The following is a 23,859-nucleotide window of genomic DNA, read 5'->3' as shown; positions in this document are numbered from 1 at the left end:
CCCTTCAGGCCCATATACAAATAACAGAGATGAAAAAAATGTTATTTGACCATCATTTTTTCATATTTAACCAACTTAATTGGGATTAAAGTTTGACTTAAGCTAATTTGCATTTTAGGTTGGCTTTTGCCCAAAAACTTGAGGAGACTCATTAAAGCTCATCCTGATTACATTTTCAATTTTAATTTTTCAAATGACACTAATTCTATTAATTTTTTGGACAATGATAAGAGTAAAATGCTCGGACTTATAGTCAACTGAAGCCTGGCTTGATGAATACAGAATGAGGGGGACTGAATATGTTGAAAACTAGTGAGGGGATGCTACGATTAAATTGGAATAGTTGCTGCTAAAACATGTGTTAATGAAGATTCAGCCGATGACTAATGCAGCTGAAGATTCTTACCTATCTTCTCCATGGCCTGGAATCATCCACCACAAAAGTGAATGAGTTATATGTATTTTGGGATATATTTACTGCATGATCAGTATGATCATCTGTTTTTCTATTTGGAACGGACTATAAAGTTTATCCATCTATCTATCTATATGCACCATTTCCCTCAATTTACCTTAGGTGTATGTTGATGTTAGCAGAATATTCCTGAATAAATACCAACAGAAGAAAAGATGGGCTTAGTTTTAGGGTTGAGAAAAATCTGCAAAAGTCACAACTTCAGTGCAAAAGTTTAAAAAAAATCACAATTTACATTATATACTTTAACTCTTGGACTTTTGAGAGTCTGCATACAAAAATCCCAATAAATCTTAACTGCATTCAACTGACAAACTAGCACAGACATGGCAAGAAAGAAGCAACTGAGTAAGGAAACAAGAGCACAGATTTGTACGTTGAGGACAGAGGGATACACTGAAAGAGAAATTGCAAAACGCTTCATGGTGTTCAACAAAGGAGTTCAATACACTCTGAAGAGACTAAAAGAAACTGGAAGTTCTGATGATAGAAAAAAGCCTGGAAGAAAGAGGGTCACTACAAAAGCAGAGGAGAAACACATTATTGTCATCAGTAAAAGAGATCGGCGAAAAACGGCACCACAAATACGGGAGGTAATCAACACGACAAGGTCAAAACCCACATCTCTGACAACTGTAAAAAGACGTTTGAAAAAGGCTGGTCTGAAGGGTAGTGTATCTGCAAAAAACAAAACAAAAAAAACACTACTTCTTCCATAGAACAAGAAAAAAGATATGAGTGGGCAAAAGCTCACAAAAATTGGACCTGTGATGACTGGAAACAGTTCTCTGGATCGGCGAAAGCTAAGGCTGAGCTGAGTCTACGTCCACAGACGAACATCTTAAAGCTGCATGTGTAACACCCACAATAAAGCAGGAATGTGGCAGTGATGTGGTATGGAGATGTTTTGCAGGTGAGTAGGAGATTTTTTTGAAATAAAGGGTGTCATGAAGAAGGAACAGCACCACTCCATCCTCCAGCATCACGCAGTTCCATCTGGACCAAGACTTGTGGGCCAAAAGTTTTTTTTTGCAGCAGGATAACGATGCTAAGCATTCTGCCAAGCTCTGCCAGGGTTACCTAAACAAAAAAAGAAGAGGGAGGCGTTCTTCAAAAGATGGTTTGGCCTCCTCAGTCTCCAGACTTCTCTCCAATTGAGTTTGTGTGGGATGAATTGGATCGATCAGTCGGAAAAGTGCATCCCACAAATCAGCAGTCTCTTGTTGTGCAAGCTTGGAGTGAAATTCCTGGCACACACCTTCAAAAACTTGTGGAACGAATGGTTCGTATATGCCATGCTGTTCTGAAAGCCAGAGGAGGTTACTTTGAAGAAAGCAAAGTCAAAGCAAGAAAAACTCAAATACCTGATAATTATAGGATAAATGTCTTCTGATGAGTTACTCTTTACTTTATAATCATGTTTATTTTGTTGCAAACTTTACCAATGAAACTATTAACTTTTTTGTACAAATTTGAACTTGCTTACAAACTGTTGGCCCTGATTTATATCTTCAATTTTTTTTCATTTTTGATTACATTCTAAAGGCGGCACCATGGTGCAGTGGTCAGCACTGTTCCCTCACAGCAAGAAGGTTCTGGGTTCCAGTCCTGGCTCCAGCACGGGATCTTTCTGTGTGGAGTCTCCATGTTCTCCCTGTTCCTGTGTGGGTTCTCTCTGGTACTCCAGCTTCCTCCCACAGTCCAAAGACATCAAGAGGGGACGAGGCTGATTGATACTCAAAATTGACCGTAGGTGTGACTGTGAGAGTGAATGGTTGTCTGTCTCTATGTGTTGGCTCTGCGATGGACTGGTGACCTGTCCAGGGTGAACCCTGCCTCGTGCTTGAGAGCTGCTGGGATGGACTCCAGCCCCCCCGTGACCCTTAACAGGATAAGAGGTAGACCATGGATGGATGGATGGATTACATTCCAATTAAAGTGAGACACAGTGGGCCACCAGGACCCCCAGCTTAAGAGCCCCTATGAAGTCAAACAACTGCAAGTTGCTCCAGATGCTGTGACATCATCAAATGGAGGAGGTTTCAAGTGTCTTTGTTTAGATGTCTGTTGTTTCCCTCACATTAACAAACAACATGCAAGGTAAGAAAATGAGTTACAAATCTGGGTATGTCAGCCCTGTGATTGGCTGGAAATCTGTCCAGGACCCCAGCACCCTGTGACTCTCTAAAAGGATAATAATATACAGCTTATAAGGGAGGAGAGGGTATCAGTAATTGTGCTACAAATATACTACATCAAGTGTCCATCATGGTTCCATCTCACTGAACAGACATCCTGTAAAGGGGCTCTTGACACTTGACACATGACACTTGTTCGCCCACAAGAGAGAGCTGTTGCAGAGAGCGAGCAAGAGAGAGAGAGAGCAAGAAAGAGAGAGAGAAAGAGAGAGAGAGAGACACACACACACACACATGCGCACACACATACAAGCCAACGAACACAGTACAGTACATACAGTACTAATACTGTAATAGGCAATACTGTATGCAAATTTAAAGTGCACAAATGACATTCTAGATATTACAATTTGAGGCAAAATATTTAAAAACCTGTTGGGAACATTTGTGAATGATCAAACCACTACATAAAATAACAATAGAACATAACTATAACATGTCATGTGACCAGGTGTGCACCTAGACTAATATGGGTATAACTTTGTCATTAGTTATCGCACGATGCTGTTGATAATATACATTATAGAAGATAAATGGATATTTGTATATTTATCAACTATTTTGTGTATAATTCTGGTGATACTGAGAATGTGAATTTGTCTACAAGGGATGAAACGAAAAGCATGAGGTGACTAAAGTCTGGAGATGAGTGTCAGAGGTTGTTACATAAAAGTCACAGAAATGTTGTTTTTGATGGAAGATTTGTTTTTATCTCACTTATCTATTTTCATTCTGTTGTTTGTTTTGGATAACATCAGGTATAAACCAGTCAGCGTCTAACGGACACTGCTCGGGATTTCAAGTGTCACATCCAAATCATGACCTACAGTATAGGCTCATGTGCAAGACCTTGTGGCGGAAGGATCTCAGGCTGACCAGGAGAACAACGCCTGCTCTTGCGCTGCACCCTCCCTTGCTTTTCACCATAACGTCCATCTTTTCATCTTAAAATTTTTTTGCATCCATCCAAAGAATAAATTACCTATGTAAGAATTTATTTACCACGTTTACCATGCTATTGTAATGGTGGCCATTAAGAAACACTGCGCACTATATTCTCTGTCGCCGGGTGCCGTTCACAGGGGGAAATAGTTCCGGTCGAACAGGAGGATAAAAACCGGCGCTGCAGCAAGTTTGGAGGCGCTTAGGTCCCTGCAAAGTTCATCCAGGAGGTGAGTTCAATTGTGTGCCGGATTTTTGTACCAGTTCTAATGAACTTCTTCTTCCTTTCATATTTAAAAATAAACTATTCACTCATTGATCAAACTATTCCTATTCATCCAAAAAATATGATTATCCGTATCCTATATTATCATTTTTATTTTTACAATTGTGTCAGTTTCTATTATCACGCATCAATATGGTGTCGATTGGGCCACTTATATGTGCAATACCAGCATTACCTGTGCATCATGTGGGGACTGAAGCACTGTGTAGAAAGCTTCTTCACTCTGATGTATTTATTACTTTATCTACCAGTGCCTGTTGATTTGTCCTTCTTGAGATGAGTGACGGTTAATGCTACGCTCTCATGTACAGATTTGTTTGAGGAGTTTGCATTAATCCCACTGAAGTAATGCAGACTGCAGTGCTTAAACACTATATCTGAGGTGGCTTTGACTTTTCCATGACTTATATTAATATATTTCAAATAACATTTATAGATCGATATATTAAAGTACTTTAACTGCACCATGTAATTTAATTGTGGGGCTCCAATCCCCACCACCCCCACCCCCCATATGCTTTCTTTTTTTTTATGATGGTTCAGTCTATAAATACACTCAGCTGGTTATTTTAGGGTAATACAGGGGACAGGAATGTATTCATGTTTCCATGCACTGACTCACAACAAACCTTTGTCATGCATCTTACAAACCACCTCAGTAGTGAAGTGTGAACTGAACTCTACAACTTTTTTTCTCTTTTTTATTTAACGTGTTCTCAACCAGCTTTGTCCGAAAAATGGTTTTCAGCTTTCCTCTTGAATGTTGGAGTTATTTCTTGAGAGTGAGTGTGTGTGTGTGTGTGTGTGTGTGTGTGTGCGTGCGTGCGTGCGCGCGCGCGCGTGTGTGTGAATCACTGTTAGATTTAGTCAAAAGGGACCAGCTCGTCTTCTTCAGCGGCCGGTTGGAATGTGGGAGAGTGCAGTCAGGCAGGATCATACTGCTGTTGTTGCTTTTTGCACAGGCTGTTCAGTCAGCTTGCAAAGCTACTCAGCTGTCAAAGACTATATATTAGTCCAGGGAAAGGTCACACCTTATCATGAAGGTGCACTTTTTCACTGAGATTATTTTATGTATCTGGTTCATGATTTACTTACTATGCTCTTTGAATATGAGTGTCAAATTGTTGCTTTTATGTGGCTCCAATATCTGGAACTCACCTGGCTCTTGTGAACATAAAAACTTTATTCTACAACGAATGTCAGTGTTTACCGGGACTAATCAATCACTTTCTCTCTGTCTCTCTTTCCCTGCAAACACAGATCAGTCATGCAGAAGTCAAAGGATATGGGCTCTTCTCTCATCCACAGCCAGCAGCTGCATGCTGCCATGGCGGATACCTTCATTGAGCACATGTGCCTGCTGGACATTGACTCCGAGCCGGCTGTGTCTCGCAACACTGGCATCATCTGCACGATCGGTTAGACTCATCCCCAAAGCCTATTGATTTACATTGATAGTTTTGATCCATCTGACCTTTGAAATTTTATCCCAATATCTCTTCTTAAATGGACCTGTCTCGATTCAGGACCTGCCTCCCGATCTGTGGCTATGGCCAAGGAGATGATCAGGGCTGGGATGAACATTGCAAGAATGAATTTCTCTCATGGAACTCACGAGGTGATTATTTGACCATCAAACACTCAGACACCCCCCCCCCCCCCCCGTTGACACCACACTTCATCACTGCACTTCTTCAAGGCACCACCAAATGCCAAATTTGACGTTGATTGGATGAGCAGTTATTGAGATAACCAAGTCATCGAGTAATCTCTTGGATTTACGGAAAGAGGCTGTAAATAATAACGGCACCAGTTACTGGCCAGTGGCTCGTGCTGTTAAAGAGTGTCAGGCGGAGACGTAGAGCAGCAGTTTCTGATTCCATGTGGATTGACTCTTTACAGCTGCAGCAGTTGAATGTGACCTTACTCATGTGCCCTGGTAACTGTCTGTGGCTGTAATGTGATCCATGAGCTTACACTCGCCTCCTCAGTGTAGCCTCAGTCAACTGCATGATGACTAACATGTTGGCCAGCTTTATACCGCTGACCCCTCACCTTTAAAAGTCATGCCTCTTTACCTTTTTCACTGTCACCTGAGTGGATGCGCCTGCAAATGAATCTTCCTCTGCAGTATGCACACCCATAGTTGATATTTGGGTCGCTATCTCGATGTCACTGAACTCTTAAGAGTGGCTTTTGATTTGAATGTAAAGTGATGCGATAGTTTAGCTGACTTAATTTAGATTGTCTACATTTCAGCAAGGCCAATATGATATTTTATCCCTATAAAATCATAGGAAAGGGAAGATATGATGTTATGGGAATAGAAAAATAAATTTGACCTCTATGTTGTTGGTGTGTCACTCCTCAGGACAGCTATTAATAGGTCTTCTCCAAGAGTCGGCTTCCTAGCAACAGTATGAAAGAGCAGTTCACTATGAAAGACAGTAGTCCCATTTGACTTTTAATGTGTTCCTGGGACTGTTTGATGTGACCTGCTTTTAATATCCACTTAACTGTAGAGTTTAAATCAAGGCAGCGCAACAGTTGTGCACATATATCACATTATGCTGATTTTGGTTAAACGTGTCAATCATTCCTCTATTTTCTTTACCCTAAGCAGCTATTTAAAGAAATTGAAAATTGCCATGTGCTAAAAATACATTGCAGTTGGTAGTCAGGATTTACATGTACCGGTAGTTATGGATAAGAGCTCCGTCTCTCCATTACTACATTTATCCACCTGTTGTCTGAAATCTTTCATTTAACTTAAAAAAATCCATGCTATAATGGTGTCAGTGTTAGTGTTTGTATATATATATATATAATATATATATACACAGTATATATGTGTGTGTATACTGAAGCTTAAGATGTGAAACTTTTTTCCGCATCATCACACAGTACCATGCTGAGACCATCAAGAATGTCCGTGAGGCAGCTGAGAGCTTTGGAGCTGGGTCACATGAGTACAGACCAATTGCCATTGCTCTGGACACCAAGGGACCAGAAATCAGGACCGGACTTATCAAGGGCGTGAGTTCTTGCTGTATTACATCACAATGAGGCCATTTTTGATAACAGATTTCTGAACAAACACTGGTTTGAAATGAACACACTCCTGGTCTCCCACTTAGAGCGGCACTGCTGAGGTTGAGCTTAGGAAGGGTGACACCATCAAACTCACACTTGACGACCAGTACAAGGAGAAATGTGATGAGAAGGTTCTGTGGCTTGACTACAAGAACATCACCAAGGTTGTCCAGTCAGGAAGCCACATCTATGTTGACGATGGTCTGATTTCCCTCAAGGTTAAGGATGTTGGTGAGCAAGCCAATCATAACCTGTTTGAAAATGTCACTTCCATGTTTCACAATGTTAGAAATCAAGTATCTTTTCATTCTGTGCGCCTGAAGGTCACGACTACCTGATGTGTGAAATTGAGAATGGCGGTATGCTCGGCAGCAAGAAGGGCGTCAACCTGCCTGGAGCTGCTGTTGACCTGCCAGCTGTGTCTGAGAAGGACATCCAGGACCTGCAGTTTGGCGTGGAGCAGGGTATCGACATGGTCTTTGCCTCCTTCATCCGCAAGGCTGCTGACGTTCAAGCTGTCAGGAAAGTTCTGGGTGAGAAGGGCAAGGACGTCAAGATCATCAGCAAGCTTGAGAACCACGAGGGTGTGCGCAGGTGAGTGGATGATGACAGAACCCTGAAGTTTGCACACATCTGAAATATTTTGGTCATTGATCATTTGATTTTTAATTTTTTTTTTATGTCTACTAGATTTGATGAGATCCTGGAGGCTAGCGATGGCATCATGGTTGCACGTGGAGATCTGGGTATTGAAATCCCAACAGAGAAGGTCTTCATCGCCCAGAAGATGATGACTGGCAAGTGCAACAGGATGGGCAAGCCCATCATCTGCGCCACACAGGTGTGTGGGACAACCAGTTTTTGGGACTTTTTAAATAAAAAAATGTGTTGGATGCCATGAAATAATCTAGTATGTCCCCCCCCCCCCAATCAGATGCTGGAAAGCATGACAAAGAAACCTCGTCCTACTCGTGCTGAGGCCAGTGACGTTGCCAACGCTGTGCTGGATGGCAATGACTGCATCATGCTGAGTGGTGAGACAGCCAAAGGAGACTACCCCCTGGAGGCAGTGCGCACACAGCACATGGTAAGATCCCTCTGGACTTACAGCATGTTTTTCGTACATGTGGATACAATAGTGTTTTAGTCAGTTTACTACACTCACAAGCAGTAGCAGCTTTCTCATGTCCATACCAGCAACCCTGCATTATCATGGCAAGCATCGCACCAATATTTTGGGAAATATGCTTGGTCGCCATCCTCCCCAGAGCTAGACACAAAGATAGATTTCCCTCTCCTCTGCGCTTAGACCCACAGAAACCTGCTTAGCTTAGTGCAATGAATGTTAGTGGATGGGAAGAGTTAGCATACCTCACTCAAAAGTTGTCAAACACACTTTTTCCCATCTCAGATGAGGAACATTACTTCTTGGACAAACCAAGAGCCTGAACCTTATCTATCTGATGAGTTTTTATGGAGGTATGCTACACTTCCCTCACATTCAGTGCACTAAGCTAACCAGTAGTCAGCTGGTCTGTGCTGCAGGCACAGCAGAGAGAGAAGGGTATCTATCTCATCTTGCCTGGGTCTGGGGAGGATGGCCTTTAAAACTAGTTGTGGCAGGTGATGAATTCATGTGCTGTAGCAAACTCTACTACCTTGTTATGAAAAAGTACGAAGTCGGAAATTGGCTTTCTTTGTCACAGATTGTGTGGTGACCTCATGATACTATTTCTTGACTCTGAAATATCCAAAAGAACTTTCCATTTAGACTTTTCACTTTTCAGTCTGTTCTTTGTAATGGGTTCAAATATGTCAAATTGTCATCATCACCTGAGTAGCTCTATGCTTGGGCATCCTGATTTCAGTGATTGTGAAGGTTATGAATTCTCGCCAGCCCATTTGAAGATCTTTGTGAACTGTGTGAGAAGTCATAGTGTTGTGCTTAGAATTCGCAAGATAATATATTAGAAATACAAAAATAGTGTCACATGTCATTTCTTTGTTCCCCAGCTCTGCATGTGTGCTCTAAGGCGATAAATTTGGTCTCTCTGGCTTATAACATGTTCAGTGGAGTAACATTTTATCCCAAGAACCATCAATTTTCTTTTTAATCTTCTTTGATTTCCACAAATGTAGCAGCCTTTGAAATTAAATTAAACCAATTGGTTTTCTTTGTTTATTCGGACACCACATTACTGTTAATAGGAGTCAACAGATTAGTGAACTGGGGAGCACAGGATGTCTGGAAACACAGATATGCTGCCTTTGTGGTTGGCTCAGCATGGGTTTTACTAACAGCTTGTTAGATATCTAACTTGCTTTCTGATGCACCAACATCTCCTTCTGTCTGTTTGCCACCAAATATCTGCTCCTGTTTTTTGCATTGTGTTTTATCTGTGTGATCATATTGCTCAGTTAGCATGTGTTTGAGGATCTGCAGTGCACAGCAACCCTGGATATCATGGCCACCGCTGTTCTTTAGCTTGATGTCTCGGTGTGCTTACAGGTATGAAGACCTCCGCACTCTTAACTGTCCTCTGTCTTGTCCTTAAAATACAAACTAACTCCTGCTGTTAAATGTGATGTGTGTGTGTGTGTGTGTGTGTGTGTGTGAGTGAGTGCAGCCAGACACAAATGCCACAGTGTCACCTCCTTGTTGTTTTTCCAGGTTGCCCGTGAAGCCGAGGCAGCCATGTTCCACAGGCAGATGTTTGAGGAGCTGCGCCGCACCTCTCACCTGACCCGTGACCCCACAGAGTCTGTCGCTATTGGTGCCGTCGAGGCTTCCTTCAAGTGCTGCGCCAACGCTATTATTGTGCTCACAAAGACCGGCAGGTGAGAAGTGAAGACATGCACCTCTGTAAAGGTTTCTAATGTGCTGCCAGAGAAGAGGCTGGCACTCTTTAATCTCTCTGTATCCGTCTGCCTCCACTCCCTTCCTGGCACAGGCCCTTGGCTCATCTGAAGTGTGCCAACTTTCACTGTGTCACATTATGTGTTCCACTTCTGACCTTTTGAGATGTGAACCCTGACATTTTATGAGTTAATTTTAACTCCCTGGTCAAACCTCTCTCCATGTAAGAGTCCATCCTAACAGCATGTTATGCTGCCAGCTGTAGATTTCATAGTAATGGCATAATTACATTAGCGTTAATAATGGATCACATGATTACTCACGTGTCACTAGTTGTCATGCACACTCCAGGACCCCCCAAGCTCATTATTTGTTTTGATTCACCATCTCAACATGTTTCCAGAGGCAGCAGGGAGTCCATTTCAACAATAGATTTTACCCATTTTGTGAATAAACTCTTCATCGGTTTCATTTTCATTATTGTTGGAAATGTTCTTAAAGGCTTCCTCATCATTTGTGCCTGTTACCTGCAGGTCTGCTCACATGCTGTCAAGGTACAGGCCCCGTGCTCCCATCATCGCTGTCACTCGCAGTGGCCAGACCGCCCGCCAGGCTCACCTGTACCGTGGTATCTACCCCGTGTTCTACAACAAGCCTGCCAATGATGTCTGGGCTGAGGACGTTGACCTGCGGGTGAACTTTGCCCTGGAAGTTGGTGAGTGTTTGTATTTTGTTGAGAGGATTTCTAGAATTTTACGCGTCTCAGAGATAGGCCAGAGAGAAAGGTTGCTTAACTCCTTTGTTTGTTCTCCATCTGTAGGCAAACACAAAAAGTTCTTCAAGTCTGGTGATGTGGCCATTGTGGTGACCGGCTGGCGCCCAGGCTCTGGTTATACCAACACCATGAGAGTTGTGCTGGTGCCTTGAACTCCATCAGGACATTAGCAGCCACTCCCCTCCCCCTCTCCTGTAACCTGCCTCTCCCAAGTGTTGAACTTTCCTTTTCTGTTGGTTTTCATTACCAGTAGAAAGTCTAAACCAAGCCACTCATCCAAAAGACTTTTAATGGTTTTGTTCACTGACAGTTCAACTCCATGATCCTGTCACCTGAAAAGACTGAAAACTCTAGAAACTCTGCTGTCGTTTTTGCCTGACTTGGTTTTCACAGAGAGCAAAGTGGAGATCAGCATTTCTCTTCATGCACCTTCAACTTAGTAGTACACATCTGCATGTCCTTATTTTATGATCTTTTTAATGTTTGTGTATCAGGATGAACAAGTGTAGGTGTGTACTGTAATTGTTTTTCCATGAAGAACTGATCGTTGGTTCAAATTGTCATCATGAAGTGATCTGATGTGAGTGATCCATTAAAAGCAACTTTTGGATCAACTGTTTCTCCTCCCCTTGTAATCACTGCAAGAATAAAGTGTGACGAGTTTTCATACTGCATGTCCTTGCCAATATTCAAGATATGTTCAGTGTTACTGCTGCATGCTCACAGTGGATTACGCAACAAGAGGGATACATTTAGCACTGCCTGAAGTAGTAGAAACAAAAAAAACACACAGAAGTACAAGTAAAACCTCTTCATCAGATATCAATAAATATGATAAAAATATATTTCTAAACATAAATTCCATCAGTGAACATGTCACTGAAATGGCCTTGTTGCATTAATTTTCAAACAAATCAAAATTATCCTGTTATAGAACATGTATTATATTTAATTCCAGCACTTTTGCACAAGACCCTGGTAGAACATCAGGACTAGCCAGACTGTGCTGGCAGGAGTAAAGAGGACCTGGCGGTCTGGTCTCTTGGAAAAACATTTTTTTCTTAAACCAAACTTTTCCTCAATGCTGAATATAATATTTATATACTCAGCAATCAAGGAGTGATCGCTCCATGAATACGGTGGATAGTTTTCTTTGTAATGTCGACTCCAATACAAATCACAGATAAGTCCTGGCTAATTTGAATATTGATACCAAACCACACCGTGCAGCTCTCAGTTCAGAATCCAGCCGAAACCCTTGAACTTCAGCGGCGCTTTCAGACTCTCCATCTGCACTGAAGAATAAAAACCAGCTACAACAAGCATCATCGATCGTGTTATTTTATTGCATTGAATTCAATAGCTAAAATAAAATATACCTAACATACATAGATGATGGAATCCTCTGATTTGGAGGTTAAAAGGCAGCAAAATGAAAAATAACTATAAATAGATTAATGACTAACATCTCTTTCTCCTACACAAACACACACCTTCAAGTTGAATGCACTCATAGTACCCTCGATCCGAGCTGACGCCTCTGGCAGGTGGTGTGCTGGTGCGCGGTTGGAGAATAGTAATGAGGGATTGATGGAGCCTGGCGGAAGTGTCCAGTAGAATCTCTCCGTCACAGTAAACCTCCGCCTCGGGTTAAGGAACCCACTGGAGAGGATCCTCTGATGACCCGCTCACAGTCTCTTAACACGTGAACTTCATAACAAGTAAAAGGATTTCTAAAAAACTGAGCAGTCAGTGATACACGGCTTATTGATTGAAGCATGAAAGAGGTAAATATGCAGCAATGTGACCCATCAGGGTTTCTTGTTCACCATGTGTCCAAGTAATTGCTTTTAGCCCTTTGATTGGTGCAAGAAACATTCACATCAATCTTAGTGCATCGCTGGTTTCAGGATGATTATTCCTTTGCTTTTGACAAGAAACAGAATGTCCCTCGAGTTCATAGTACCTTTGTATACCAATAAAAATAAAAATAAAACTTTGTTGTTGCATACTAATGCTAATGGCACACAAACCTTGGCTCAGGTGTTTGATCTGTACACAAGTTCTTCACAGACTGACATGAGTTGGCATCAGTTTTGCAGCTTGCCACTTGCCAGAGCATTTGTTATCCTGACGAACTGAAAAAGCTCCCTTTTCTCAGTCACTTACAGAAAAAAGAAAAACAACACCATTTTCAACACACTGTAAATGAATTCCACTCAGGCAAACAAACATTACATTCATTGCTTCAGTTTTTTTTTTTTTTTTTTAAATATCTGATTGGTGTGCCCCGTTTGGGTGTGCAATATTGCTGCTGAAACACCACCTTGGAAGACATGCTGCCATCAAACCCGAACGTTAGCTGAAGATCTCTGAAACGAGCGAAGTGCACTGTCTCTCCTCGCATTCGCACAACGCAGTCGTGGGGAAAGGATTTCAAAAAAGGGCAGTCATTTTTGGTTTCAATCATAACTTGACAAACTTAATTAATGAAGCTAAAAGGTTACACAAAATTGCCTGGACATTAAGGTAAAACAAATACTTAACAAATCACACAGTGTGGTTATAATACATATAACAATTAATATTTTCATGAGGTGCTATATATTCCATCAAGAGGTTTTTAGATTTTATAACTATATTCAAAGAAGCTATATCCTGTAGAAAAAAATATCCATAATTGTCCATTATTATTTGTAATCCATACACTCTGATTAAAAATGAAACCACTGATCTCCAATCTGATTAGAAGAACACACCCTCCTATCGTAAAATGGACGAAGCCAGAGAGGAAGAGATTATGTCAGTTCTGTTCAGGCAGTAGAGGAGGGTGTGTCTGAACCTCACAAATTGGAGGGAAGTTTGGATTGTTTGTGCTCTGTCGCTAAAACCTTAGCAGGGGATCTAGCTTGGGGAGAGGGTGCAGCTCCTGAATGTGTCCAGCTGATAGGAGTGGCATGACCCGGGATCGGACTGTAGGGTTTACCAACATTCATGGGGGAGGAGAAGAGATGCGACGCCCCCGCAACGGCCTCTGAGGACCCACACATGGCCAAAGATCTTTCCTGGTGCCCAGAACTATGAGAGCCTGAGATTGTCTTAATTTCCTGGGTAAACAGCTCCACCGGCAACTCTGAGCTCTCTTTGAGGGAACAGGTCACCCTGGCAGGACATGAGGTCTGAGGGGTTATGGGGCTGTGAGAGCCAATAGTGCTGGGGGGCTCACTGTGGTAAACTGTCCTCCCCCTACCAGGGCTCTGTTTGGTGGGACTGTGGACCGGAGGTGTGTAGCAGGGTGAAGCCTCAGGAGAGCCGTACTGAGCCAGGGAGGCCAGGGCTGAGTGCTCAGGAAGAACCTGGGGCAGGAAGACAGAATGGAGGCCCGCCAGGCTGTGCTGCGCTAGGGAAGCTGCTGCCCCTGTACCACCTCCAGCAGACACTGGCTGGATAAATCCACTGGAGGAGTGGGAGCTGGTGATGAAGGGGAAATGTGGGAGGTTCAGGCTGCTGGATATCCGGCCTGCGCTGTCATGACCAGAGCCCATCTGCTGCGTGATGGCATGAGAGGTCTGCTGCAGCTGGCTTAGGATGGGGCTGACAGAGCTGCAGATCAGAGGACTTATTGTGGAGGAGGAGGGGGCTGGGAATCTCCCTGTCAGCCTCCCTGTCACCCCCTGCTGGAGTAAACCTATAGGATGGGGTGGGGTGGTCATAGCACCGTGGAAGGGCTGGGAGTGGAGCTGAGCGGCACGTGTGTAGGAGACGGTGGTCTGGCTGATGGGGAAGACTGATGCCATGCCAGAATGGGGAGGATGGGGGGGAGGGTGGTGCGCTGGCTGAGGCAGGGGGGCCAGGGGCTGCAGGCCGCTGGTGAAGATGGGCTGGGTTGTCAGTGCGGGCGACAGGAGCCCAGTGGATAGATGTTGCGGCCTGATCGAGGCCAGAGTGGGAGTCTCAAACCCGGTACGGAATTTAGAGGGACTAACAGGAGAACTTGGCCCTGAACCACAAGAACTGGATGTGTGTGGTCCAATATGGACTCTTTTTGGGTACCCGAGCGGGTCTTTCAGGGAGCTGGAGCCTGGTACCAGAGGATGATGAAAAAGGATAGGAGGTAGTTGGGAGTGGTGGGCCAAGGCCAGTGCCAGCGGGGTGGTGGCAGCGGCAGCCTGGAGGGGAGCCTGAACCAGCGGGGCCCAGATGACTGGGGTGGGTGATGGGGGAGCAGGGGGAGGGATTAAGCTCTGTACAGTGCTGGTTTGGATCAGCTGCGTGCACTGCGCCATGTCACGGTCATGCTGCACGATTCTTTGGATGATCTCACTCTCCTGGAGGTTTAATGTACCAGAACTTTGATGGTGCTGGACTTTATGCTGAAGAACAGAGTTCTTTTTCCCTAAAACAAAAAAGAAGAAAAAAAAAAAGATTTTCAGCTTAATCTTGTTTTAATTTTTGATGCTACATATGAAAAGGACAAGTCATCAGCAGTTCATCAGCATATGATAGCAACACAATTACCCTGCGAACTTCAAACATTTTAGAACGGCCCAAACATCTCCAGTTTTTATTGAAATTGAAGCAGATAAAGTCCGGTCAAGAACTTCAACCAGCTAAGGCTTTTTCTTCTGTTTAAAAATGTATTGTTTACAGTTCCATTACTAATTTAAAATGCAAAAATGGATTATTTCACAAGTAACGTAACGTGAAAAAAACAAAATGATATCACTGTAAGTTTGCATTTCTCCCAATGCGTTCCATGTCTTTTGCTTTCCACATGGACTGTTTACTGTCTGTTACTACATGTTTTGATTATTTGGTCAATATTTCCATTCCTCCATCCATTTTCTGTACCGCTTATCCGTTAAAGGTCACGGGGGGGATGGAGCTTATCCCAGCTGACATTGGGTGAGAGGCGGGGTTCACCCTGGACGGGTCACCAGTCCATCACAGGGCCATCAGGAGCAATTAGGGGCTCAGTATCTTGCTCAAGGATACTTTAACATGGTCACCAGGGGAGGTGAGGATCGAACCCCGACCCTTCAGTTGCTAGATGGTACCGCTGAGCCTCTGAGCCATGCTTGCCCTTGGTCAATATTTCAATGCAGGAAATCCTTTTCTGTGTAAATGTGCCCAGAAAAATCTAAGTAAACGGGCAGATAGATTCCATAGCAAGAGTCAGTCTTTCCTTTATAGAGTTTGCAAAAAAACAAGATGTAAAATATCAGTGAGGACAGGTTCTTCTTCCCTTAAAAGACTATTTGAATCTAGAGGGAACCGTATCGGTAGTTCTAGCAGAGCCACGGCATCACGAGACCAGTGACAGGCGGCTCACGAGAACAAAATCCTGATGCAAGAGCTGCAGGTTTTACATGTCAAACACAGCAAGAAAGACATCGATAACCTGGCAAAATTCGACTCAGGCTTGTCTGGACCAAAAAAAAAAAAAAAGACAAACAATTTCATCCAACCATCCATTCTGATTAAAAGTGGAAGAAAAGAACTGAGCTGTTCTAAAGCTGCTGACCAGTAGCATATCTGCACACAGCTTACATGGATGATCAATGGTTCTGTGAGGCGTGACCCTACAGAGGCCTGAAGAGCAGGAGGTAAAACCGTAATGGAACTCCTCCACACTGATTACTGATTTCTCTTTATAAATGCAAAGAAACGGCTGGCTGATCCAGTGCCATTTATACAAAATAAACTTGAATTAAGAAAAAAAAATTCATATCCGAAATGCTTCTGTTTACTATAAACGAAATGGCGGAGGGATTGCATCATTACCTGCAGACAACTAATAAAAAGTAAAAACTACTCCCATCTAAAAAACAAATTGTTACAAAATATTTATATCAATAATTTATATATATATATATATATATATATATAAACATATATATATAAAGTATTCATATCAATTAAGGCTTTTAGTTTAACAATTATATTCAGTGAAACATGTATTCGACTGCTATAGGCAGGTTTTATTTGCCAGCAGAAGACTCACCGATGCGGTCCAGGCGGTCTAGAGCTACGGTCTCAAAGGCCCTCCTCATCATGGGATACTCCTCCAGCACCTCGTTGAAGTTGTCCACCGACAGCGAGTAGAGGCGGCAGTAATTATCTGCCCGCACGCTCGCCGTCCTTCGGCCTCGGGTCAGCAGGCAGATCTCTGCAGAGCCAGAAGAGGGAAAACTTTCATTACTGTTAAGACAAATTTGAAAGGCATCCTGCTGAGTGCAGGTCAGAGTTTAATTTACAGTTCTTACAAAATATCGGTAGCTAATATAAAGTGTTATACGATAATGTTCCCCATAATTTTATACTCTTTTTGGTCCATTCATAAAAGGAAATGCAAAAAAAGAAAGGTATTATTACTGTTAGATGATGAAACATGAAAAGACTGTTGCCTCTGAACGCCACAGATGGAGCACTTAATGCAATTTCTGCAGCTTACTGTCTGTCCTGACCTCATCTGTCGTGCCAGCTCAGAAAAATAAAATAATGCGCCATTTAAAAAAAAAACAACACACACACAAAAAAAACAGTAGACATATTTTTCAGGACAGACATATTGAGGGTATAGACACAAACACACACTCTCACGCGCTCACTCTTCTCTGCCCTCTTTATTGATTTAATCTATTTATATCACATGGCAACATGGGATTGCTGACAAATTTCTTTGCCATGTGTTCTTTTTAATCCTGCATCTCTTTGCTTACATTTTACCAGTATGGAAAAAGCTTTAAGTTCGATTACCTGTTTGGTCGAAGTATATTTCTCTCTGCTACAAGTACAGACTGAAAGAGTGAGAAATCTCATTGATACAATTCCATGGCTGGGCCAAATCGAAATGTATGTTTTTCAGGTTTAAATATAGTGTTAAAAAAGGGAAAACCCCACAGATGGAATCAAAGATCACAAATCTCTGCTGCTCTTAGTCCTGGAGCCCTTTTAAGGAGATGATGTGGACAATTTTTCCTCGCTGAAATAGTCAGCAAAGTTAATCTGCTGAGTGCCAGCGCAAAATAAATCAAACCAAAGCAGACTATTACCACTCCTTCAGATTCATTCAAACCAACCTGCTGTCAGCTACAGAATATATTAGTACGTATTATACACAGCCGGCCATGTGGGGACATCACCTCCAAAATAAGAGCCATCTGACAGTTTGGTGTCTTTGCTGCTTTTGGTGAGAACGCTGACAACGCCGTGCTGGATGAAGTACATCTTCTTGCCAATGGTTCCTTCTCTGATAATGTAATCGCCCGGCTGGAAGACTTCGAAGCGAAGTTTGGTCAACATGGAGGTGACAAAATTGGGATCGGCGTTGGCGAACAGAGGCATGGAGGCTACGAGTTTACGACAGTTGAAGTTGATGATCTCCTGAAAAAGACCCCCCCCCAAAAAAAAGAAAAAAAAGTGTTTTGGATGTGAGCTACACGTGAGAGTTAATAGACATGCAAACATTTCAATCATTATAAAAGCTGGGTGGTTAACAGCTTAGTGCTCTGTTAATGAGGTTCAGTCTCTAGTCACGACTAATCAGATTACAAGACTATTAACATTATGGAATAAAGTAAGAGAGCCATATTAGATGACATCGAAAATGAACTGTAAACTATTTAGAGCCACGATGCACCCTTCAGTCATGTACAGAGAAAACTAAAATAAACTGATTATAGTTTATTCATAATCAACATAATTATGACTTGGTTTTATCAAGACGAGGAAGATGACTTCTGACCTCTCGCAGCGGCTCATTCAGCTCCTCCAAAATGCTTTCCTCATCAAACATCTTGCCCTGATATCGATGTTCGTAGTAATCATGGATCCTCTGACGCATATCCGCGGGGAGCTTGTGGAAGGACATGTACTGCTCCACCTGTTTATACTGCAAATACAATCAAATTATCAAAAGTGAGCAATCGACACAAAAAAAGCTGTAATGTAACTGTGTAAGGATCTCCAACAAAATGCAAAGTCATGTCAGAGATAATATATTAATCTGATTGATGTGCTGGCTCAGGGGTTGACTATAATGTGCCTCATTATGTTAACAGTCAACTGTCAGGCCATCTGTGAAACCTGCCCACAGTGCAGTTCTCTGCCTCTGCCCCATCTGACAAATACAGTTGCGCTCTGCAGGCTCCAGCTAATAACATTAACTCCAGTGTCCTTCAGCGGTGTTCTCTAACAGCAGAGCATCAGAAACGGACAGTCTATCCAACCTGTATCCGGCTGTAATCTCTAGCATTTACTGTTTATACCACCCTTTTGTGCCTGGTCTGGCTATTCTGTGAGGGAAATTCAAAATAGCTCTTCAAGTGTTGGCCGTGAAGAGACAGAACACCCACCTTCTCCTGGTACTGCCTCCTGGAAGAGTCCAGAGACTGAATAAGTGCAGTTGCATGACCCACAAACATAGCAAAGCAAGTAGCGCCCACAATCATGCTGAGGATGGTGAGCCACACATCAGCCATGCCTATAGGGGGGTACAGGCCATAACCGATGCACAGCATGTGGCTCATGGCCTTGAACAGGGCATAGGAGTATTGCTGACCCCACGTGTCATTCTGCAGGGCATCAAGAGGAAAAAGAAAGTTTGAGAAAGTTTGAGAAAGAAAGAGTGGTGCAAAAATGAGTTCTTAAACCAGGAGCAATGTTAGCATTGTTGAACGTACAAGTCCCTCATCTCTAAGTCAGTTTTCAGTGAAATACCTGAAATAAGATCATCAAATGTCAATGAAACGCAAACGTGGTTGTGGAGACGTTGAAGCCCTGCATCTGTGGGGTTGTTCATTCCTAGAACAATTTTGTATTTCTGATTCAATTTAAACTTCAAATAATTAACTTGTCGTAAATTTGTAAAGATTATCCGGCTGAAAAAAGCGTGCAAGTCTCATAAATGTTTGCTAGCTACAAAGTTCACTTTCTGCAATAATCCAATGCAAAAATTCAGTCAGCTTTTGGCCACGGGAAGTTCAAAATCATAGGACCTGAGACTTACATTTCCAGATATGATGGCTCAGACTGGGGTGACAAATCACCTTTTGTTGGTGTAAACCGATTAATAGTCTTGATTGTGATTATGCACACTCATTAAAATCTTTCCTGTTTGCCTAATAAATCATAAAGGTTTATTTATAGATACTCGGAAATGCACTCTGACTCCTAACTTACCACCATCTTGTTTCGAGTGACCCAGCAATCAGGGGGGAAGTCCTGCAGCATGGGAACCAGAAACTGCAGACAGCCATCCCAGTGACACAGCAGCAGCATCATACCGATCAGGTTCATGATGCGCACCATGGCGCTGGCCAAGTCATAGGTCATATGGAAAACCTGTGACACAGATTATCAGCATTAATGCAACAGAAACAATGACAGAAATATCTCTTAGTATATAAATCTATGAAATTTGAATTCTCTGTCATGCAAGCAGAGGATTTACAGAAGAGAGCCGGCGCCATGAGGGCTGATGGCTACTGGGGTCCTATACAAGACCACGCTGGTCTTAATCCTCTATAGAGAACAAGAGGCTGTTTGAGTGTTGCATCATCGCCTGCAAACAACATTCGTAGCCTATGGGGAACGCTGCCTTGGTGGCATTATAACTTGCTGGGAAATATCAGCATTAAGGAGGTGATTGTGTGTGAGTCCATGGGCTGTTATTTTAACATACAACCTGCGTTTCTCCTGAGAGAGAAAAATGATGGCCAAAGTTACAAGTGCGCTGGAAATCTAATCATTTACAGCATTTTAGTCGGACGAGTATACGAGAGTATCATGAAAAAATAACCAAAGTCCAAGGCGGACCGCCTCACAGGGGCTCCAGACAGGTTCAAGGGGGGCTCCGTAACTGGAGGTAAAAGAATATCAGTTATCAAAGAACATTGTGTAGATCAACCTAAATATATATGATTTAGTTTAAGATATGGTTCAGATAAAGTGTAGTTTTGGAGGATTATGACTTGAGTCAGAACTGGCCATTTTCATGTATGTGGTGTATTCTTAAGTGATGTTATATTAAACTTGTCTAAATAGTTGAGTGTTAACTGACTGAATGGGCTCATTTAGCATAATAATGACCCTAAACATTCATCCAGAAAGGAAACTATAGGGAATCTAGGAGGGCTATGGGGATGTCTTATCAAGCCCTGGTGTAGAGTGGGGTTCTATATGAGGACCCTGCTGGCTCTACCTCCTCCCACTGGTGGATGTAGCGAATGAGTCTGGAGAGGCGCAGCAAACGCAGCAGGCTGAGGATTTTGGTGAAGCGTACGATCCTCAGGGCTCGTGCCGTCTTGTAAAAGTCCGAGTCGATGCGTGTCTCTACGATGAGGAAGATGTAGTCCACAGGAATGGAGGAGATGAAATCCACCACGAACCAGCTCTTCAGGTACTTGATCTTGATCTGCTGCGGGTCCAGGATGATCTCTGTGTTGTCCTCTTTCACGATGCCCGTGCGGAAGTTAAGGACCAAGTCCATGAGGAAGAAGGTGTCGGAGACCACGTTGAAGACGATCCAGGGTGGCGTGTGCTCGTCCTTGAAGAAGGTGATGCCCACGGGGATGATGATGAGGTTTCCCACCATCAGCAGTAGCATGGTCAGATCCCAGTAGAACCTAAAACACATGGTGACACCTGTTATAAAGACCAGGATGACGTCTAAAAGCATTTAAAATCAGGAACAAACTCTATTGCTCAGCCGTACAGGGATGAGAAATATGCAGCTATTGCGTTCTTGCTTTTCTGTTCCTCTTTGACATGAGCAGATGACAGTGATGGAGAGAAACAGTTGATGACATGTCCAAGGTCAAGCAAGAAGAGGGGATGCCCAAGTTCTTGGCTGATTGATGGTAATACTTCATGACTTAAATGTTTACTGCTTCCAGCCACTGAAATATGATTTGATAATTTTCTTTGTCAACACGTTTGTAAGTTAAACAGCGAAATATACATACGGAAAATATTCCATGAAAAAAAAAAAAACTTTTTTAATTTTAACCATTTTATTATTGCGAGAATAACATTTAGTTGCAGCCCCGGTAAGACAGTTAGTAGTTTTAGCCTTTTGGATGTTTTACTTAAGAAAAATAGCATTTTTATTAATGGTCTCTTTCCAGGTATTATGCATTCCATTGTGTTTGTGAACAGATTGAATCTACAGGGATGGAGGAAACAAATTACAAATACTCATGTTAATGTAGTTCTCTAAGTATTTGCTCTTGGGAAGGTGTCATAAGAATGTAATTGGCTACTTTTACAATCATAATTCTCAACATGATTCAGCCTACAGCCTACTGGGGGAAGCAAAACATGAAGAAACGAGTGCATTCTTCACAATTACAATTTATTTTTAATGTTTTCTATAGAGAAACGTCCTGATTTATTAGTGTTGTTATTTAGTTTGATTCATTATTAAATTTTAGTAATTACAAGATAAATTAGCTTTTTTCTACATGGATACTTCAGCAGTTAAAAGTAGCAAATATTCACAACAGTTTTTTTGATAAGAACACTTTGACTTTATTCCAAGAGTTTTAAAACCAGCTGTTTTACTCGTAGTTGACTGATCTTTAAAAGAATGTAAGAGCACTTCTGGTTGAGTGCCTCTATTCAGACCTCCTGTGAATATGTGCTGCATATTTAAAGTAGCTGTGGCTCTGGAGGAACGTTAAATTCTCTGTACAACTTGCAGTCTCGCGCCAGAAATTAAAAACCAGGAGATTAACGATTATGATTTATGTTCAAATGGGCAAAAACAGGACAAAGTGCTTTACCAACTGTACCACTCTCTGCTCCCTTAATATCGCCCCATGGGGATAAATAAAGTTTTGTGAATCTGAATCTGAAAAAGTAACTGTTTGAGGACAAAAAAAGCCAGTTACAGGTTATTTCAGGTAAACAAAGTTGGTTCTCTTCTTCACTTCCACGCATGCGGATCAAGGTTATTATAGATTATCAGCAATTAAGACTGACACTTCACAACTTAATTTTCCCAACAATGAGCATCTGTATGTTCAATTTCATCTATAATGATAACAATGATTCATGATCATATTCCAACTTCTGCCATGTTTCTATTTTGCTTTAAATTTCTCCTGGTGGAAGCTCATGATGTATAAAAGAGAAGAAACATACAGTAATGATAAATATGCAACTCGGCCACATAAATGTCAGGCTATATATGGAGGCTGATTACAATCTTGAGAATGTGTGTGTATGTGTTTGTGTGTATGTGTATGTGTTTGTGTGTGTGTGTGTGTGTGTGTGTGTCGCAAAAGCAAACATGCGTGTAATTGCTTTTCTGATGTCAGAGACATAATTGAGCATCGATCGATCCAACAGGAACCTGACACACCTGCAGGCCAGCACAGGCTGCAGCGGGAGCAAGTAAACACACAAAGTAAACACACTCACACACACACACACACACACACACACACACACACACACACACAGAACATTCAAGAGAAACCAACATAGATCAGTGGAGGAGTGATACACTTGAATCTCCTTATCCCAGGAAGGCTGGATTGCTGCTTTAATGTTTAAAACACAAGTATGACATAGCAAAGAGCCCATTTTTCACTGGTGTTTTAATGAAGCTAAACTGGTGTATTCTTTTTGTGTACCGCGAACCTGATGAAGCCACAGGTGGAATATGTTGGTGGTAATGTCTTGCTTGTGTTTTCAATATTAAAGAGGCAATTCAGCCTTCTTGTGTGAGTTGTGTGAGAGTGCGTTACTTCTCAGAAATAAGCTCTGTGCACGGGGCATGCACACCTTTGTTTTCATTGATCAGTGCAGGATTCACGTCTTGTAGTTGTGATGAAATGACGGTTTCACCTTCTAACCAACAAGTGTAATTACTTGCAGCCACGAGTGAATAAAGGAGTGAGTGCTGAGGATGCTGTAATAACTAAAAGCAGCAAGGACATTCTACCATAATGTTCTCTGGGCTTGGATCCAAGGAAGAAGGTGTGACTGACTGGTCAGGCTAAATCAGGACAAGAATCAGACACGTGAACATTGTTTTACAGATTCCAATTTGTTCCACTCAACCTTCATGGAAGAACATCCCAACAACAACAACAACAAAAAAGTTAGAACCAGTGAGGTCAGGATGATGGCCATTTGTTCTAATCAGCTTTCTGTTGTTCTCTTGCCAAACAAAGCATTTGCCTGCCTGTTGTCTCCACGGTGACACACTGGTCCTAATTGCAC

At 42.3% G+C, this 23,859-nt stretch overlaps 2 protein-coding genes across 3 annotated transcripts in view; one reads left to right on the top strand and one right to left on the bottom strand.

Moving 5' to 3' along the window:
* The first annotated feature begins 3,766 nt into the window (after window positions 1–3,766).
* LOC147259070 (pyruvate kinase PKM-like) lies at window positions 3,767–11,349 on the top strand. Its single transcript, XM_086207836.1, has 11 exons — window positions 3,767–3,845; window positions 5,162–5,319; window positions 5,428–5,519; window positions 6,806–6,937; window positions 7,039–7,225; window positions 7,318–7,588; window positions 7,685–7,835; window positions 7,929–8,081; window positions 9,666–9,832; window positions 10,385–10,566; window positions 10,672–11,349. The coding sequence occupies exons 2-11, from the start codon at window positions 5,169–5,171 to the stop codon at window positions 10,776–10,778; spliced, it is 1,593 nt and encodes a 530-aa protein (XP_086063962.1). The 5' UTR covers window positions 3,767–3,845; window positions 5,162–5,168; the 3' UTR covers window positions 10,779–11,349.
* A 622-nt stretch (window positions 11,350–11,971) lies between these two features.
* The window catches only part of LOC147259069 (potassium/sodium hyperpolarization-activated cyclic nucleotide-gated channel 3-like), a 22,980-nt gene continuing 11,092 nt past the window's right edge, over window positions 11,972–23,859 (bottom strand). For both annotated transcript variants that reach the window (XM_086209275.1, XM_086209274.1), the window contains 7 exons: window positions 20,831–21,254; window positions 19,810–19,971; window positions 18,984–19,202; window positions 18,374–18,520; window positions 17,772–18,012; window positions 16,631–16,795; window positions 11,972–15,022 (listed from right to left, as the gene is read on the bottom strand). In XM_086209275.1, coding sequence (XP_086065401.1) covers window positions 13,470–15,022; window positions 16,631–16,795; window positions 17,772–18,012; window positions 18,374–18,520; window positions 18,984–19,202; window positions 19,810–19,971; window positions 20,831–21,254 — 2,911 coding nt within the window. In that variant the 3' untranslated portion in view covers window positions 11,972–13,469. The remainder of the gene's footprint in view (window positions 15,023–16,630; window positions 16,796–17,771; window positions 18,013–18,373; window positions 18,521–18,983; window positions 19,203–19,809; window positions 19,972–20,830; window positions 21,255–23,859) is intronic.

This window comes from Aulostomus chinensis, chromosome 7 (genome assembly GCF_037954235.1).
Source record: "Aulostomus chinensis isolate RoL2024-O1b breed Wild chromosome 7, RoL_Achi_v1.0, whole genome shotgun sequence".
In the NCBI taxonomy this organism is placed as follows: Eukaryota; Metazoa; Chordata; class Actinopteri; order Syngnathiformes; family Aulostomidae; genus Aulostomus; species Aulostomus chinensis.
Note: the sequence above shows the minus strand (reverse complement) of the source record. Positions and strands in the feature narration are given on the sequence as shown.